Source organism: Lytechinus pictus, chromosome 12, assembly GCF_037042905.1.
Source record: "Lytechinus pictus isolate F3 Inbred chromosome 12, Lp3.0, whole genome shotgun sequence".
Taxonomy (NCBI): Eukaryota; Metazoa; Echinodermata; class Echinoidea; order Temnopleuroida; family Toxopneustidae; genus Lytechinus; species Lytechinus pictus.
The window spans coordinates 128,899-146,954 of NC_087256.1; the positions used below are offsets into that span (position 1 = coordinate 128,899).

An 18,056-nucleotide genomic window follows, 5' to 3' on the forward strand; every position below is an offset into this window, starting at 1 on the left:
TTTGCCGGATACAGTGTGTTATGTCGGATACAGTGTGTGTTGGAACAGTGTGTCATGTTAGATACAGTGTGTCATGTCGGATACAGTAGGTAATGATTTATACAGTGTGTGTCAGATGCAGTGTTTGCCAGATACAGTGTGTTATGTCGGATACAGTGTGTTGGAACAGTGTGTCACGTTAGATACAGTGTGTCATGTCGGATACAGTAGGTAATGATTTATACAGTGTGTGTCAGATGCAGTGTGTTATGTCGGATACAGTGTGTGTTGGAACAGTGTGTCATGTTAGATATAGTGTGTCATGTCGGATACAGTAGGTAATGATTTATACAGTGTGTGTCAGATGCAGTGTTTGCCGGATACAGTGTGTTATGTCGGATACAGTGTGTTGGAACAGTGTGTCATGTCAGATACAGTAGGTAATGTTTTATACAGTGTGTTATGTTATTAATAAGAGGTCAGAGTGAAGACGGCTGGACTAAACTGGGTTTACTGGGTGTATTTTTCTTGGAAATTTTACCTTTTGGACACTTCTTATCGTAATTTTGCCAATATGTGATATTTTAACTGGATTATAAATACCTAGGAGGGACTTTGCAGGTAACTATATTGCTTATTCGTTGAGAAATATTGGTGAACTTTGTCTGCTATGTGCACAGGATTGCTCTCCACATTTTTGGTACAGTCCCATGTACTTACCTTAATGTCTTGCTATGATTAAAGTGTACACAGAGACCTAGCTAATGTATGTAGCAATAAAGGACTGACCTGGATTTTCAGTCATTCATATCTACTCGAGCAGTAAATGACTCCTTCAATCCTGATTGTTATTGATTGCATTATACAGTTGACTCCTATTGACCTGTCTGGTATTCATTGAATGGTCTATTCACCTCTACTACTCTAGACTATAGACTAAACCTTGATCGAACTTATAGTCTAGGTGATTGGTGAAAAAAATGTTCAGAAAATGGTACAAGCATGAAAATCGGCACAAAGGTAGAGTACGTTATTCTAAACATTTTTAGCAGGGGGTGCCAACGTGAGTTCACCAAACATAGCAACGGTTGCTAGGTAACATATTTACCTTAGTAACTGAGCTTAGTTGGGCTTGAGTAACAGTTTCACAAGCGATATGTCATACAAATTTTAATCTAAAGCATGTTCCTTTGTATCACAACAGTTTTGATCCATTTATTTATAGCAACGGTTGCTAAGTGACCCTCTTCCGTAGCAACAATTTTTTTTATCTTAGTTCAGATCATTATAATTTATATATAATATAATTATATAATATATTTTATATAATAGCTCAGAAATTAAATCTGGCCCATAGATTCATCATGTGTTGAATGTTTCTATAGGTAGACCTATTGAGCACCATAGCAACCATTGCCAAGTAACATTTTCCACGGTAACCATTATCATAGGGTATCTTTTTATGATTATAATTTCTATGAATAGCATCTTTTCTATTAAAGCATTAATACATTAATCACAACAACCAAAGAACAATGTATACAAGCCCATGCGAAGTACCAGTTGCTAAGTAACATGTTTTCTGTAGCAACCAATGGTTAGAGGCCGTATATGGTAAGATTATTGATGTGTAAATCATAGAGGTACTAATAGATGCTTAACAAGTAAAACCTTGCACAAATTAAACTACCTCATGATATGGTTCATATTTCCAAAGACGATGTCTATGGGTTCCATATTGTTGGTAATTATAATATTTATTGCATGTTAAAATAACTCCACCTTTAACACCAATCTTTATCCATTTGGAAACCATATTATGGATTAACCTAAACATAGGTAAAATATCGACCCTTTGAAGAATTCCACAATATCAACATTTAGCAAGAGGTCACTCTTGTAGAAGAACGGTTACAAGAACTCACCAGGAGGTCATGGGTACTTACAACCTAAATATCTCTGATCTTGGAGAGATAACTACGAAGAGATGACCACCAAGAATTGATTGAGTCAACTAAGTTTAGAATTATTTCAAACACCGAAATCTTGCCAGAAGTTAATTTTCAAATGAGTGCTTGGATACCACTTTATCCCTTGCTAACAGTAGTCGTTCGCTTGAAAGCCAACACACTTTGCCTTGGTTTACCCACTCCCTTCCGTAGCCTGCAATGAAGATCATATTAGTTCTCCATGCCGTTCCCAAACCGAATGCCATGGGCAGGAGTGGATTTTGACCAGGCGTTTTGACTTAGATCAATCCTGCACAGCTGCGAGATCTATCATGACGTGAAAGATCTGTTAGAATTGATTGGGACCCTTCAGATCCGTTTCCTGGCCTGTTGGCCTGGATCCTGCAGCTACATGATCTATCATGACTTCTGCAGAAGTTAATTTGTACCTGTTAGTTCCGATTCCAGGTGTTTTGACCTGGATCAATCCTGCAGCTCCAGGACTTAGCATCACTTGAAAGATCTGTTAGATTCGATTTAGACCATCAGTTCCGTTTCCATGCAGGGGTGTTGGTCTGGATCCTGCAGCTACATGATCCATTGTGACTTCTGCAGAGGTCGATTTGGACCTGTCAGTTCCTATTCCAAGTGTTATGACCTGGATAAATAATGTAGCTCTGCATGGGATCTATCATGACGTGAAAGATCTTGCTAAAGATGATTTGGACATGTCAGTTCCATTTCTAGGCATGTTGACCTGGATTCTGCAGCTATATGATTGATCTATCATGGCTCGATCCTGCAGAAGTTGATTTGGACCTGTCCTTTCTGTTTCCAGGTGTTGTGACCTGTATCAATCATGCAGCTCCAGGATCCATGACTTGAAAGCACGTGCAGAAGTTGATTTGACCTGTTAGTTCCAATTGCAGGTATTTTGGCCGGGATCTTGCAGCTTCAAGATCGATCATGACTTGATAGATCTTGCAGGACTATGCGCATCTGACTTTGTCACCTACGTATATGAAGCACTTATGATATCAAGTTGGCTCGACGCGATCCATACTCGGCCACAGAACATTAGCATGAAGTTCTGATATGCTCCTTTCTTCCATATACCTCCAATACTTCTTGGAATGTCCAACTCAAGATGGAAATGATTCTGCTGATGGCACTACCACCATGTCTCGCAATATAATTTCCTTATGGAGAGAAATGTTTCTTACACTTTGATTGATGAACAATTAATTGTCCCACCGAAGAGGATGATGACTGTAACTTTCTTGATATATTCCTCTGTTCCATCTGACACTCTTTGTCGAGCATACTGCATGTTTCACAGAGGTCTTGCTTTCATGCACTTATGATTAACCCAGACAGTCTTAACTTCTATTTTGGACTAAATATATGCCCTACTCTGAGAAGGCATGTGCGACACATAAAATGTATGTTCGATTAATTCGCTAGAATTCTACCCGAAGTCCCAAGATATATTGGAAACTTACAGTGTAAATATAATTAATTTATTTTCCTTCATAATCTAGAAACTGTTGCAAAATATCATGTAAATTATGACTCAAGTGCCCAGCATTATGATAAAATAAAAGAGATACATACAGTGGCAATTGCTTCTAGTAAACTTGGGATTAGAATAATAATGATAATAATTTTTTTTTAAGATGCTGAAATATAATGGGCAAGAATGATGAAAGAAGTCATTTCAAGCAGGTTGCAATGGAAAGCTCTGTACCAACACCTTTACATTGCTTTCCATTTTCCAGCCATACTTTTTGATGTCCTGGTACAACATACAATATCTTGCATATTACCGCTTCATCTTCATGATAGGATGCGACGCTAATGATTAGTGTCAATTACAGAGATGACAATTTCTATTAAAATGTGTTGTGTAATCGACAAATGTACTGCTTCGTGACGTATTCACAAGTGGTACATGTACATGCAGTCGATGCTTGAAGCTGTTTCAGGTCTACTGTCCATGCTATACAGTGAACATACAGTCAATGCTACTTGGGGCTGTTTCAGGTCTACTGTGCATGCTATGTACAGTGCACATACAGTCAATGATGCTTAATTAAGGCTGTTTCATGTCTACTGTACATGCTATACAGTGAACATACAGTCAATGCTGCTTGAGGCTGTTTCAGGTCTATTGTACAAGCTATACAGTGAACATACAGTCAATGCTGCTTGAGGCTGTTTCAGGTCTATTGTACAAGCTATACAGTGAACATACAGTCAATGATGCTTGAGGCCGTTTCAGGTCTATTGTACATGCTCTTCGAGTTAGTCAAAAATATCAAAACTTTACTGACAAGTAAGTGTGTGGGCATTTATCGCCATTGCTTCCCAATGATGCTTTGTCATTTGGGAGCGATTAGTTCATATCAATCAAATTTCAGCTTCCCTTTGCCCTAAAAGTTCATCCACTGCAATACCATGTCTCATTTTCATAACAGGCGAGATCCTCTATATTCATTAAATAGTAAGCACATTCAATGACCCAGTGATAATTTTTGTCGGTGTATTAGCTGTGTCATGTATGAATAAATAGTATGAAGAAAAATAATCAAATCATGCATATCAAAATTAGGTTTGTTACCTAGATACCATTATTATTATGCAGATCTTATATTATTTGGACTGCTATGTATTGTTCAGGCTTATGATATATTTTTTTACTCCCAGGTTTCATACTTTGACAAATTATTTTACCATTTTCATTCAAATATTATGACCAGATGTTGTATTTAGGAATATTATCTATAGTTGCTATGGAAAATGTGTTGCTTAGCAACTATTTGCTGTATATGGTAGGAACGTTGCTTGATATGTGATTGTAACATTGGCACTTCGAAGTCAAAATATAGTTTTTAAAATGTAGATAACACTCCAAAATGGTGGTTGCTACGGTAAATATGTTACCTAGCAACTGTTGCTATATGAGGAGAGATCAGGTTGGCACCCCCTGCTAAAAACGTTCAGCACTGTTTACTCTACCTGTCAGCCAAATTTCATGCTTGTACCATAATTTGAACAATTCTTGCTATTTTTTGCACGGATCACCCAGGCTATTAGTCTTTGAACTGGTAGTTTAACCCATCAACTATGACATCTCCCAGCATTAGAACTAGACAGGCTTCCAAGGAAAAATCCAACACTCAGAGTTTAGTGACATCTGTTATTAAAGACATTTTGTTGGATAAAACTTTTCTTGCTCTTGTTGAGAGTCAGGTTTCTAAACAACTATCTGAACTACGTACTGAGGTAGAGAAACAGGAGTCAAGGTTATTTGATCTTGAGGTCAAACTCGAACGATACACCCATGATATGAACGACATGAAATCTGGAGTGGCTGAAAGCACAGAAAGATCCCATCCTCCACGACAGATAATTGCCAAGTTTGCCACGTACAGGACCCGCCAGATGATTCTTAGGCAACGTCGGAAGCTCGCTGGAAAGGGGCAGTCGATTCAGGAAGATCTGACTGCTCAAAATGCACAACTTCTCCATGCTGCTAAGACATCTAAGGTAGTGGAAACTGCTTGGTCAGTGGATGGACGAATCTTTGTACTTGTGTCAAATGGTACCACCAAAAAGAAACATCTAATAAAGAACAAAACTGAACTTGAGCAGCTCATTGAACTCAACGCACACTTATCCAGGCTTACTTGAAACAAACTTTGCCTGCATTGACTCACCTCTACAGCTTACTACACTGTTTTTACTGTTGAAGTCTAAAACTGTTATTGATTTGTTGTACTTTGATTGTTAAGTTTTTTTTTACACTCTCTGCAGCTCCCCACCCTCCCCCAATTTCAATTTTTTTTTTCTCTCTGTCTATAGAGTATTTATTTCCCATGTACTTGATTGTATTTGTATTCCTTGTTATTGAACGCTTTTTATGATAAGTAATTTATTCACCTGCAGTAACTGTTCCAAACTTCAATCTCATCATGAAAATGCATTTTGTGATTCCTGCAATACTATATTATTCCCTTTTAACCATTATGTAAGCAATGAAGAATTTGTTTTCTCAATTTTTACTTTCTTTCATTTAGATAAGTCTATTGATGAGGACAATTTTCATGCCTTGGCTATTAATCCTTTTACTTTGAATGAATCTGTGAATGACTATAATGATATAAGTAGCTTTCAATCTCCATTTAATGTAAACAATGCAAACAATGTTTCCTGTAAATATATATTTTCTGATGAATTTATCCCTAAGTATCATTCTACTTGTGACAACTTTTCTATATTACATGTTAATTCCAGAAGTCTTGTTCGTAATTTTGACGACTTACAGCTTCTTCTGAAATCTCTAGATTATAAATTTACCGCTGTCGGGATTTCTGAAACATGGTTTCGTGATAATATTTCAATTGATATGTATAATATTGATGGATATTCCCTTGTCCACACTGATAGAGTTGGTAGAAATGGAGGAGGAGTAGCATTGTATATAAGAGATGGCATTGATTATAACTTGTGCAAATTGATATCATTAAGTAAAGATCACTGTGATACTGTTTTTGTAGAAATTAATCAACCAAAAAAGAAATCTCTTGTAGTTGGTTGCATTTACAGAGTACCCAATACTGATATAACTTTATTCAACGAAACACTTTCATATATTCTTACTGACATTAACTACTCAAAAAAGGACATTTATCTATTAGGTGATTTCAATATTAACTTAATCAATTATAACATTGACAACAAGACAAATGAATTCTTAAATACTCTTTTTTCATGTGGCCTTTTTCCATCTATTAACAAACCTACACGTGTGACAAGGCACTCTGCTACGTTAATAGATAACATTTTTACTAACTGTATTGATATGAACAATAAGTGTGGTATAATTTATTCTGATCTTTCGGATCACTTTCCAATTTTTCATATTACTGACACCAAGTCTATTCCAATTCATTTGCATCATTGTAAGTCACGTATTATAACTGAAGAAAAAATATTGACATTTCAGAGAAAGCTTCTATCAATCGACTGGTCTCCAATTTATAGTAATTCAGATGTTAATGTCTCATATGACCTATTTATTCATAAACTCACTTCCCTATACTCTGAATGTTTTCCTTTAACCAAAATAAAAATAAAAAAGTATAATAAACCTTGGATTACTCATGGTATCATGAAGTCTATCAAAAGAAAACAGACTTTATTGTTGCTATATCAAAAAAAGAGACTCTCAAAGTCGAAATAAGTATATTGAGTATAAAAATACATTAACCTGTACTATTCGTCAGTGTAAAAAAATCTTTTATGAAAACCTATTTAGCAAAACAAAAGGCGATATGAAAAAAACCTGGTCTGAAATAAATAATATATTAGGTAAAAAGAAAGACTCACTTCCATCTCATATGTATCTTAACCAAGAAAAGATTTTTAGTAAAACATCAATCAGTGAAGCTTTTAACAAGTATTTTGTTAATGTTGGTAAAACCATGCAAGAAAAGATTCCTAATCCCGTCTCTCATTACACTGACTATTTATCAAACCCTGTACCTTCTTCTTTATTCTTTAATCCCACTTCTAATACTGAAATAATTAATGTTCTGTCGTCCATGAAAACATCTGCTTCACCAGGTCCTGACTCTATTGCTGGTCGTGTTATAAAGAAGTGTATTCATTCCATTGTAAACCCTCTTTGTTATATCTTAAATAAATCTTTATCACAAGGAATAGTGCCAGATAAGCTTAAGACTGCTTTAGTTGTTCCCATCTTTAAAAGGGGTGATCGACATGACATTGTAAACTACCGTCCAATTGCTTTATTACCATTCTTTTCCAAGTTATTAGAAAAGTAAGTATATACCAGGTTGTACAAATTTCTAACAGTTAATCATGTTTTAAAACCACAACAATTTGGATTTAGGAAGAACTTTTCTACTGACCTTGGTGTCCTAAATTTATTTAACATAATTTCAAAAGAAATAGATGATGGTAATTTTTGCCTTGGTGTCTTTATGGATCTGTCTAAGGCTTTTGACACCATTGATCACCACATATTGTTAAAAAAATTAGAATATTATGGAGTTCGAGGAATTCCCCTTCAGTGGTTTCTTAATTATTTATTAGATAGAAACCAACATGTGGTGATTGATGGTGTCAAATCTCAACACAGAGACATATCTTGTGGAATTCCTCAGGGCTCTGTGTTGGGCCCCCTCCTGTTTCTTGTTTACATTAATGATATAATTAATAGCTCCCCAATTCTAAACTTTTCATTGTTTGCTGATGACACAACAGTCACATTATCTCATTAAAAAATAAATAACCTTGTCTCATCAGCAAACAATGAATTAAGAAAATTAAATGATTGGTTCGTTTGCAACAAACTGTTTCTGAATTTAGACAAAACAAAGTATATCATTTTTCGAACTCGAGGCAGGAGGGACCCTTCTCATTCTCTAAATATTTTTCTTGGTGTACATAATATAAAACAAGTAAAACATTTTCAATTTTTAGGAGTAATTTTTAATGAACACCTCTCTTGGAAACCACATCTCAATTCAATCTGTACCAAAGTTTCAAGATCTATTGGAGTTATTTCTAAAATTAGACATTTTGTTCCCCATTCAATTTTAATTACTCTTTATAACAGTATCATACTTCCTCACTTAGATTACTGTAACATTGTATGGGGTCATACATTCAAAACACACTTGGATAAATTGACAATTTTACAAAAGAAAGCAATAAGACTTATCTCAAATGCTCCTTTTAATAGTCATACAAAGCCTTTGCTTTTACAATCAAATCTATTAACTTTAAAAGATCTGATATCATTAAATTCACTAGTTTTTATGTACAAGCTTAATGCCAGAATCTTACCACCTCTCTTCAGTGACATTTTTGTTTCAAATTCTCAAATCCATTCTTACAATACTCGTCACAGCAAATGCCTACGCCCTCCACACGTTCGAACGTCCATTGCTTTTAATTCATTTAAGACTTACTTCCCCAAACTATGGAATGAAATTCCAAATGATATAAAAAATAGTTCTACTTTATCAAGATTTAGATCTTTATGCAGGAAAATGTTATTTTCCGTTTATTGATTGAATGCATGTGATCTCACATCTTACATTAGTGCTTCCCCCCCCCCCCCCCCCCCTTTACCTCATTCTTTTTTCTTTTTTTTTTTTTTTTTTTTGCTGCAGGAGTGTTTCTTTTAATTTTGATCTAGGATTTTTACTCTTTAATTTTGTCATTTGTAATGTATTAATGTATCGTGGTGACCCCTTTTACAAGCATCGCTTCTCCGGGGTCTCCGAACCATCTATTTTTTTTATTTTTTCTGATACTTTGTTAATACTGTACATTGTACTGTTTTTATCCTTTTGATGGTTGAATAAATAATTGAATTGAATGGAATACAGTGTGTGTGGGATGCAGTGTTTGCCGGATAGAGTGTGTCATGTTGGATAAAGTGTGTCATGTTGGATACAGTGTGTCATGTCGGATACAGTGTGTCATGTTGGATACAGTGTGTCATGTCAGATACAGTGTGTGTTGGAACATTGTGTCATGTTGGATACAGTGGGTCATGTCGAATCTTGTGGGATGCAGTGTGTCATGTCGGATGCAGTGTTTGCCGGATACAGTGTGTCATGTCAGATACAGTGGCCTGTATTCTGAACTCGGGTTTAAATGAAACCGTGGTTTAAAGTTGTGGGTTAAGTATGAAGAGCCAATTGGGGCACAAATCCTTAACAGTACACATCTAATTCATGAACTCATTTGACACTCAAATTGTTCATAATTGTCTGGGAATGATAACTGAAGTATTTTTCTTTATTATGAAAGCAAAAGGAAACAAAATAGTAAAAAGAAATATACAATATAAATAAAACTTTTGAATTTTTGTCTCCCCATAATTTTAGCACAGAATTAGACCGTGGTCTAAGTTAAACCTGACTTCAGAATAAGCAGGGGTGTGAGAGATCAGATTTTTATCTGATTTCAGATTTTTGGGTTTTGATTTTCAGCTTAATTTCAGCTTATTTTTGGCTTTCCTCTGTACAATAAGTATGGGAGCTCTTTCTATTTCAGATTTTTTCAACACTCTTCAGCTTTTTTCAGATCTTTTTATTTGTGACCACTCACACCCGGAATATGGGCCAATGGGTCATGTTGGATATATTGGGTCATGTTGGATACAGTGTGACATGTCGGATGCAGTGTGTGTCGGGCTTAAGATGGCTCCTTTTGAGCTGTTGTATTATGTACTTCTTGTATTTGTTCTTTAGGATCATTACCACCCTACTGTTAGACAGTATGCTAAGTATGTATCTAATGGATGTCCTTTGAAAGGAGAAGGGGTACCTCATCTACAACTACTTAGAATGTAAGTAATTGACTCACTTCAGTTTTATTCAAGGTTTCTAATACACCTTATGGCTATCAACCCTTATTGACCCTTACAACACAAACAAGTGTGATTGATAAAGACAATATATACATTCAACAATGTGTTATGAAGTCCTTTTAGTCATTAGGTTGAAAGATGTGGAACATAGATTGATTCCATTTATTTCTGTAAAGAGAGTTATTTCTGTAACAAGCCTTTAAGGAAAGTAGATCCTGCAAAAGAGTGATTTCATGAGAAAGACAATTCCATTATTAGGAATTCATGAAACTGCTATATCAGTCTAATATTACCAAGAGTGCAAAATTTGTTAATATGAAGGCCTGAAAACTGGACTTTTTAAATATTGTCTTCTACATGAGCGCATATGGTAATCCTATGCAGAGCTACTCGGCCATTGATCATGTTAATGGAGTGCAGGAAACCCATGTGCAGGAGAATGTCTTTCATTGATGGGCGCGCAGTTGCGGTGGTGTGGTTTGCGTACATGTGAACCAACAGAATGCGATGCCACTGTGAGTAGGCCTATGGGGATCGGGCCGGCCGTTAAGAGGCCATAAATTAACACAATAATAATAATATGTCCATTTACATATGGCAGTTACTATGTGCATATACTCAACTGCACTTTGATACTTGGTATCATATTATTACCCCGGCTGTAGCTGAGCCGCCATATTAATAGGCGCTAAAGCGTTCAAGGAAAAATTCTACCGGGTACCCATTCACCTCAACATGGGTATAATACATGTACCTCCTTTGTACTTTTCTTTCCGTTTTTCAGCGTTTCTCTCAAGTTAAATATGATTTTTTTTTTAATTGCCAAAAAATAAGGGGGGCTGGGGCTGGCTCGGCCCCTCCTTGGTCCGCACCTGCCCCACGATTTTCTCCTGTGTTGGTCTTCTTTTATTTCACAGACTTCTTTCCATTATAGTAGGAGTGGGCTATAAATGGGTGATTTGTTGGGCTGACTATAATCCACTGTTAATATTTATTTCCTCTTTCCACCCCCTGAATGAGCATTATTGACAAAACATGTTTCAATTTCTGACACAAAACATTAAGTATCTTCAATTTCTCAATAGCTCATTTTTATGACACTACCAGACCTTGTCATGGTGGTCAATGCATGGACATACATGTATGCAGTGCAGTATGTACAATACAATTTATACTGTATTATATAGCCCCTATGGATAAATAAAATTTTTTTCATTTAATATTATATATTTCGCAAATACCTGTAAGACCCAAAGTAGAGGAATAAAAGCAATATAGCTATATGAAACTACTTGCTATTGTGGAACTCGTATCGTCCAATATCCAAGAACCACAAGACGATGAAACCTCATTTTTGGCTGGAAAAAAAGGGTATAATATAATGTATAAATTTAGGTAATATCACCTTTTAACTCTACAAATAATGGTTTTTAAGTAATAATTTTAGGTAAAACAAATTGCCTAACCCCCAAAACATATGAATAGACACCAAAACCAGAGAAAAAAGACCACCAAATAAAGAAGTAGTAGCCAAAACCATTTTGGATTTTGGCCCGGCAAACTTTTTTCTCGGACCCGAGACAAAAAATATTGCCATTTCATGCTGAGATACGTTACAAGGAATAAATAAAAACTGTTGCCATATTAAAATGACAAAAAAGTATTTTTGACCCATAATTGACTCATAATTATAGGGATACATGTATTAAAGATGTTTTTAACTTCATATACAGATACAATGAAGTTTAATTTATCTATTTATTTATTCTTTTCTGCATGTCATGACAATGTACATAGTGTGACCATCACAAAATTAAATACATTAAATTAAACATAAAAAGATGTATATTTATGATCATTTACATAACTGATTATACCAAGGTTGCAGACATTCAGTGGTATGACAATATAAGCAGATGCTTGAGCTGTTGTCACACCTAATCATGATTTTCATTATTGTTAGCATTGTATAGGGATCTCAAAGATGAAGACATTGTATCGGGTTCACAGAATGAAGGCATTCATGTCAGATACAATAAACTTCAATGATTTTAATTGTTGTTTACATTGTATAGGGATCCTAAAGATGTTTTGAAGACGTACAGCTCAGATACAATGAAGTTTAACCCGCCTCTACCTCCTAAGAACCCAGTTATTAGCAAAAAGGCTCTCAAAGCAAAGGTAAGTAAAAGCTCAAAAATTAGTTTTTGTAAAATATTAAGACCATATCAGTAGCCATGACAGTATTTTACTGCCAATCAGCTGAATATTAAACTCTGAACCACTTAAAATTTATTGTACAACGCCTAGTTAGCTTCTTGTGCACGAGCAAATGGGAGGCTGGATGTCATACATCCGTACCGTTGCACATGTACCGTCCAGAATGTACCATCCATAATGTACTGTTGCATGGTCCAGAACAAGGTGATGTCACTATGAAAATTATGATCAGTGCATTGCGCAGTAAATGTAGGTGCAATATGCATTTAGGGCTTTAATACTGGCTACATGTAAGTGTGCATTGCTGCCGCAGATCAGATGCGCATCGGAGGGATTTTGCTTTTCTCTTTCAAAAATGTTATTCTTTTTTTTTTAAAGCTTAATGTAGGAAAAAAATTGATTATTGTATGTATTTTTGCAAACTATCGAGGCCTTGTACAGCACAAATAGTGATTCATGCGATGGAGCGACATTTCGCATTCAGAAAATAAAAGGGACACTATTCAAAGAGCATCTGTATGATACGACGTTGCTTGTATAGCACATATCACTACCCATGGGCGTCTCTATGCGCTTGATAGGAAAATAGACAAAGAAGAGAGGATTAAAGCTATCGTGTAGACTGTCTCAATCATAAAACCGCTTAAGCAAATAAGTTTTGAGGGGATTTTTGAATGCAGAGCATGTAGATGCCTCCTTAATGGAAGAAGGGATCATATTCCTTATGCAAAATCTTGCACTCATGCCTATTCGCTATTATACTGTTCTCAATGACCTGAATTCTCTGAAATAATAGTATGAGAATGGATTGTTATAAAGTTTGGTCATTTATGAAAATTTGTTATCCAGATATTGAATTTGATTTTTTAAAGCTAAGTAACAATGAAACTATTCTGTGCTAAATTGATTGAACCTACATGTCCAAACAAAATTTTGGACTATTTGTTTGCACCTTATATGCTGCACCTTTTTATTAACTTGCTTACTTTAAAACACATAATCGTAATAACAATCATGAGGCTTACTAGAAGTCTTGGGATTATTGAAAACTTTGAATACCCAAAGCAATGATGTTTGCAAAGTCGGTCAAATTTCTACTTCTTGTAAATTTATCACATTAGTCTAATGGGCTTGCATGATGTACAGATTAAACAGATTTAATTTAATGATTTTATTTACTCACCTTTTCCGGTAATTGTAAGCGCAATATCAGAGATAGAACTATCAATGGCTTTCTTACATAACCTAACACTGTAAAATCAAATGTAGACTGAACACTTTGTGCACTGAATATTGCTGACTGAGATTGACTCAATGATATATTGCTTGGTAATCTACTCAACAGAATTCCATACTTCGTTCTCAAATCAGTATCAGTAATAACTCATTAATTGATGGATTATTACAAAAAAAAATTTAATGAAACTTGAATTTGAATATTGTATTTAAAACAGAGGAACCATCCATCTGGCGGATCCTTTGTCCAAAACGATTTTCAAGCCATCGTTGATCTCCAATATGATGAGGTGACTGTGGATGGTATGGATTTCAGCTCCTCAATCAAACCTGATAGCAAAGACGCGGATGATATGGAATTCAGCTCTGCAATAAAACCTGATAGCAAAGATGTGGATTATATGGACTTCAGCTCTGCAATCAAACCTGATAGCAAAGATGATAGTGAAAATGATGTAGTGTCAACTATGAGGAGACCCGGGAGAACATTAAAAAAGCAAGAGAGCAGAATAAAAGGAGACATAGAGAGCATTTAAGAGATGCAAAGACGAATAATAGAAAAGAGAAACTCTTAATTTAGAGTGTAAGAATGTGAATAGAAATGATAGGACATGTGATCAAATAACACTGAGTGACCACTTGTCTGTAATAGTTTCCCGATTTAAACATGCATTAACCAATTGAACCCTGTATTATCTGGGTCGGTTTTGACGCTCACCCCCTGAACTGTTTGTGCATATCAAGCATATTGGCAAAATGAAGAAATAGTTCATTTGAAATAAATGATCTCCTCTTTCTATGATTTGACCCCATTCCTGCTGATAGTGTCTAGACAGACAATATGTAATCTTTAGTATCTGTAATAAATCACTACTTTTACTGAAGTAAGATTTACCACAGCACACCCATAGTTGGCAGAATATTTGCCATTGCATTATCGCATGAGCCTCCTCAATAAGAGTTGTATTTATGGCCAATTTTTATGCTAAAATCCTTCCATGCCAAATCCAATTATCGGCAAAATTTTCAACTGAAGTTATTGAATGAATATCCTCAACATGACATCATTTTTAAAAGATCACCCAACATTTTAAATCCATTTTTTCATGTCACATGGCTTCAGGCCAGTAGCCTGGCCTATTGGGTATTCGCAAGTTCACTGCATTGCCAGTACTCCAGCCTTTTCGGATTCAAAGAGTTAAAGGAACCTTTAATTATTACTGTTTGGATGGTCCTTTTTATAACTAGTACATGCCCACAAAAGAATGCATGGTGTACCATGAAACCACTTCACTCTTCCTTTTTATTCCTTCATTTTGATTTATGGACTGTTGTTTGTGCTCATACATTTATCACGTAACCTAACATTGTTCATTATAGATTACATGGATGCACTGGGCTGAAAATAATCTGATTTAAACATATAAAGAACAATCAGACAAACAAAACACTGAAAATTTGGTCAAAATCGGACAAATTGTAATAACAAAGTTACATGTACGGCATTTTAAAAATTTGCATTACTCCGATAAAACAGTTCTTGGCATGTCTTCAAGAATATTCAATGAGCAAATTCACGATGTCATATCCCCACTTGTTCTTTTGTATTTTAATATGAAATTAGGTTTATTCAAATTTATTTCTACCAAGAACTGTAAAAAATTGGATTGAGAACTGATTTAGTAGATTGGATATTCATTGCCGCAACTTATTTCATTATAAAGGAGATACATTATTCACACATGTATGAAAAAATGAAACAATTATGGTTTCATGTAATAACATAAGAAAAGGGAAAGTGGGGATGTGACATGATCAACCCATCAAATGAATATTCATGATGTGCATATAACTATTTTCACAAAATATTGCTAAATTTCAAATTTCAAAAATTAGTTATTTATTCTCAGATTTTTATGAAATTTTCAGCATTTTGCTCTAATTTTACTCTATTTAGATATAAATATTTTCAGACTGGAGTACCCCTTTAAAGACCCAGACCGGAAATATAAATGAAATTGAATGGGAAATATATAAGCTACATGTATATAGTACAACAATGTAAGTTTTATGCATATTTACTGCTTGACAGCTGCGTATTTATCTAAAGAAAAACTCAAATTAGCTGGTTTTGACCATATGATTTATCAAGCTTCTCAACCCTAATAACACTGGGGATGGGGGTTGATTCGGACCCCGCCCTTCACATTTTTCATGATAAATCCGCTGCGCAAATTTCTTTTTACCACGCACTCGCTGTCTTTTTACTTTCAAGTTTCGTGCAAATTTTTAGACCAAAATGTTTGACACGCAACATTTTTACTGCTTATTCACCCATGGACATCATATTATTGTTGGTTGTCATTTTTGTCTCACCTGAAAGAAGTTCAACAATCATTTCCTTTTGGCTTGTTAAGTCTGTTGGTCTGTTCGAAAATGTTAAAGTTTTTTGTTCAACTTGCTTTCATTTCTCTATTTTTGCATCAGTTATGTTCATAATCGGTACATATTATCTTTGGATAATATAACATGTGACCTTATGAGAATGATGGGGTCACAGGTCATCTAGGGGTCAAAAGTTCAAATGATATGAGGTTATGTTCATCCTCTTTTGAAGTTTTTGTTCAACTTGCTCTCATTTCTTTTTCTTTTTTTTTTTGCATCAATTTTGATCACACTTAGTTAAAATGATCCTTGGGTAATACCACATTTGTGCTGTTGAGGAAGGTGGGGTCGAAAGGTTGAGTTTTTGTTCAAATTGCTCTCATTTCTGTATCAGGTATGTTCACACTTGGTACAGATGATCCTGGGGTAATACTACATGTTTGTTCATTAGGACAAAGGGGTCAAAATGTCATGTTTTTGTTCAAATTGCTTTCATTTCTGCAATTTCTGCATCAGTTATGTAAACACTTGGTACAAATGATCCTTCAGTAATACAACATGTGTGTTCATGAAGATGATGGGGTCAAAGGTCATCTAGGGGTCAAGAAATCATATTGCATCTTTTATTGATTAGGCGAGACTTGTGGTTCATGAACCACCTTATTTTAGATGACTTCCCAGTAGTCCTTTATTATGACCACAAAACAAATTGAAGTTTCTTGTTTGTTTGGACAGTAGGTTGAGGAGTATTGTGAAAATGGCTGATTTTTCTTCCATAGAATTGCAATACCAATTTTTTTTTGAAGTACATTTGATTGGGATCCTACAAAGAGTCTGTGAATAAGAAAGTAGCAATTTTGGGGCTGTATGTTAGTTGATTAGAGCAAATGTTTTTATTTCATGCATAAATTAGCATAAATAATTCATACCACCTTGCAAATTCTTGTGGCACTTGTGCGATCGATGACCAAGATCTCAGGGGGGGGGGGCTAAAAAATAAGCCCCCGCCCCCCCCCCAAAAAAAAAAAAAATAAATAAATAAAGAAGATTGCCTGCTGTGTTTAATGGATTCTTCCCACACAATCTTTAACACCAAATTCTCGATATTTTTTAGTCATGTCAGACCGAAGAATTCTCAAACTTTATCCATGTACAAATCCAATGCAAATCCTGGATGTTGGTAAATCATAAAAATTTAATTTTTACTTTTTACTGTTATATATTGTGTATCTGTACCCTTTTATTAGTCCTTACTTCGTCCTAAAAAAACGAGTAACCTGGACTTTCATTGTATGTAACCCTCCCTTTGTTTTGAATAAAGGTGATACTTAAAAAAATATGATAACCAATGATTTCCATCATTAAAGGGTACTCAAGGCTGGAAAAAAATGATTTGAATAGATAAGAAAAATCAGACAAACAAAACACTGAAAATTTGATCATATTCGGACAAGGAATAACAAAGTTATGGCATTTTAAAGATTTGCATTATTCCGAGGAAACAGTTCTCGGCATGTCTTCATGAATATTCAATGAGCAAACTGATGATGTCATATCCCCACTTGTTCTTTTGTATTTTATTATATCAAATTAGGTGTTTTCAAATATTTTTTCAAGATTAAGTGCATTAGATATTTATTGCTGTAACGTATTTCATTACAAGGGAGGCATATCAATCACACACTTATGTATGAAAAAATGAAACAATTATGACTCATGCAATAACATAAGAAAAAGGAAAGTGGGAATATGACATCAGCCCATTTAGTGAATATTCATGATGATGTGCATATGACTGTTTTCACAATACATTGTTAAAATGTAGAAAACCATAACCTCGCTATTATCAGATTTTGATGAAACTTTCAGCATTT

At 35.0% G+C, this 18,056-nt stretch overlaps 1 protein-coding gene across 3 annotated transcripts; it reads left to right on the forward strand.

The window, feature by feature from the left end:
• Positions 1-229: 229 nt before the first annotated feature.
• On the forward strand, positions 230-17,527 carry LOC129273301 (uncharacterized). 3 transcript variants are annotated; one of them, XM_064107404.1, is made up of 4 exons: positions 230-317; positions 10,223-10,320; positions 12,417-12,522; positions 14,016-17,527. In XM_064107404.1, coding segments are annotated over exons 2-4 (426 nt in total). In that variant the 5' UTR covers positions 230-317; positions 10,223-10,318; the 3' UTR covers positions 14,334-17,527. The 3 variants fall into 3 exon arrangements, with proteins under 3 accessions (XP_063963474.1, XP_054766291.2, XP_063963473.1); XM_054910316.2 differs by lacking the exon at positions 230-317 and adding an exon at positions 426-600; XM_064107403.1 differs by lacking the exon at positions 230-317 and adding an exon at positions 7,654-7,773.
• The last annotated feature ends 529 nt before the right edge of the window (positions 17,528-18,056 follow it).

What these genes read in the sequence shown, in the direction of transcription:
- LOC129273301 (XM_064107404.1), top strand. An exon ending in AAAAGGCTCTCAAAGCAAAG is followed by an intron (nt 12,523 to 14,015) that starts GTAAGTAAAAGC and finishes TATTTAAAACAG; the next exon opens with AGGAACCATCCATCTGGCGG.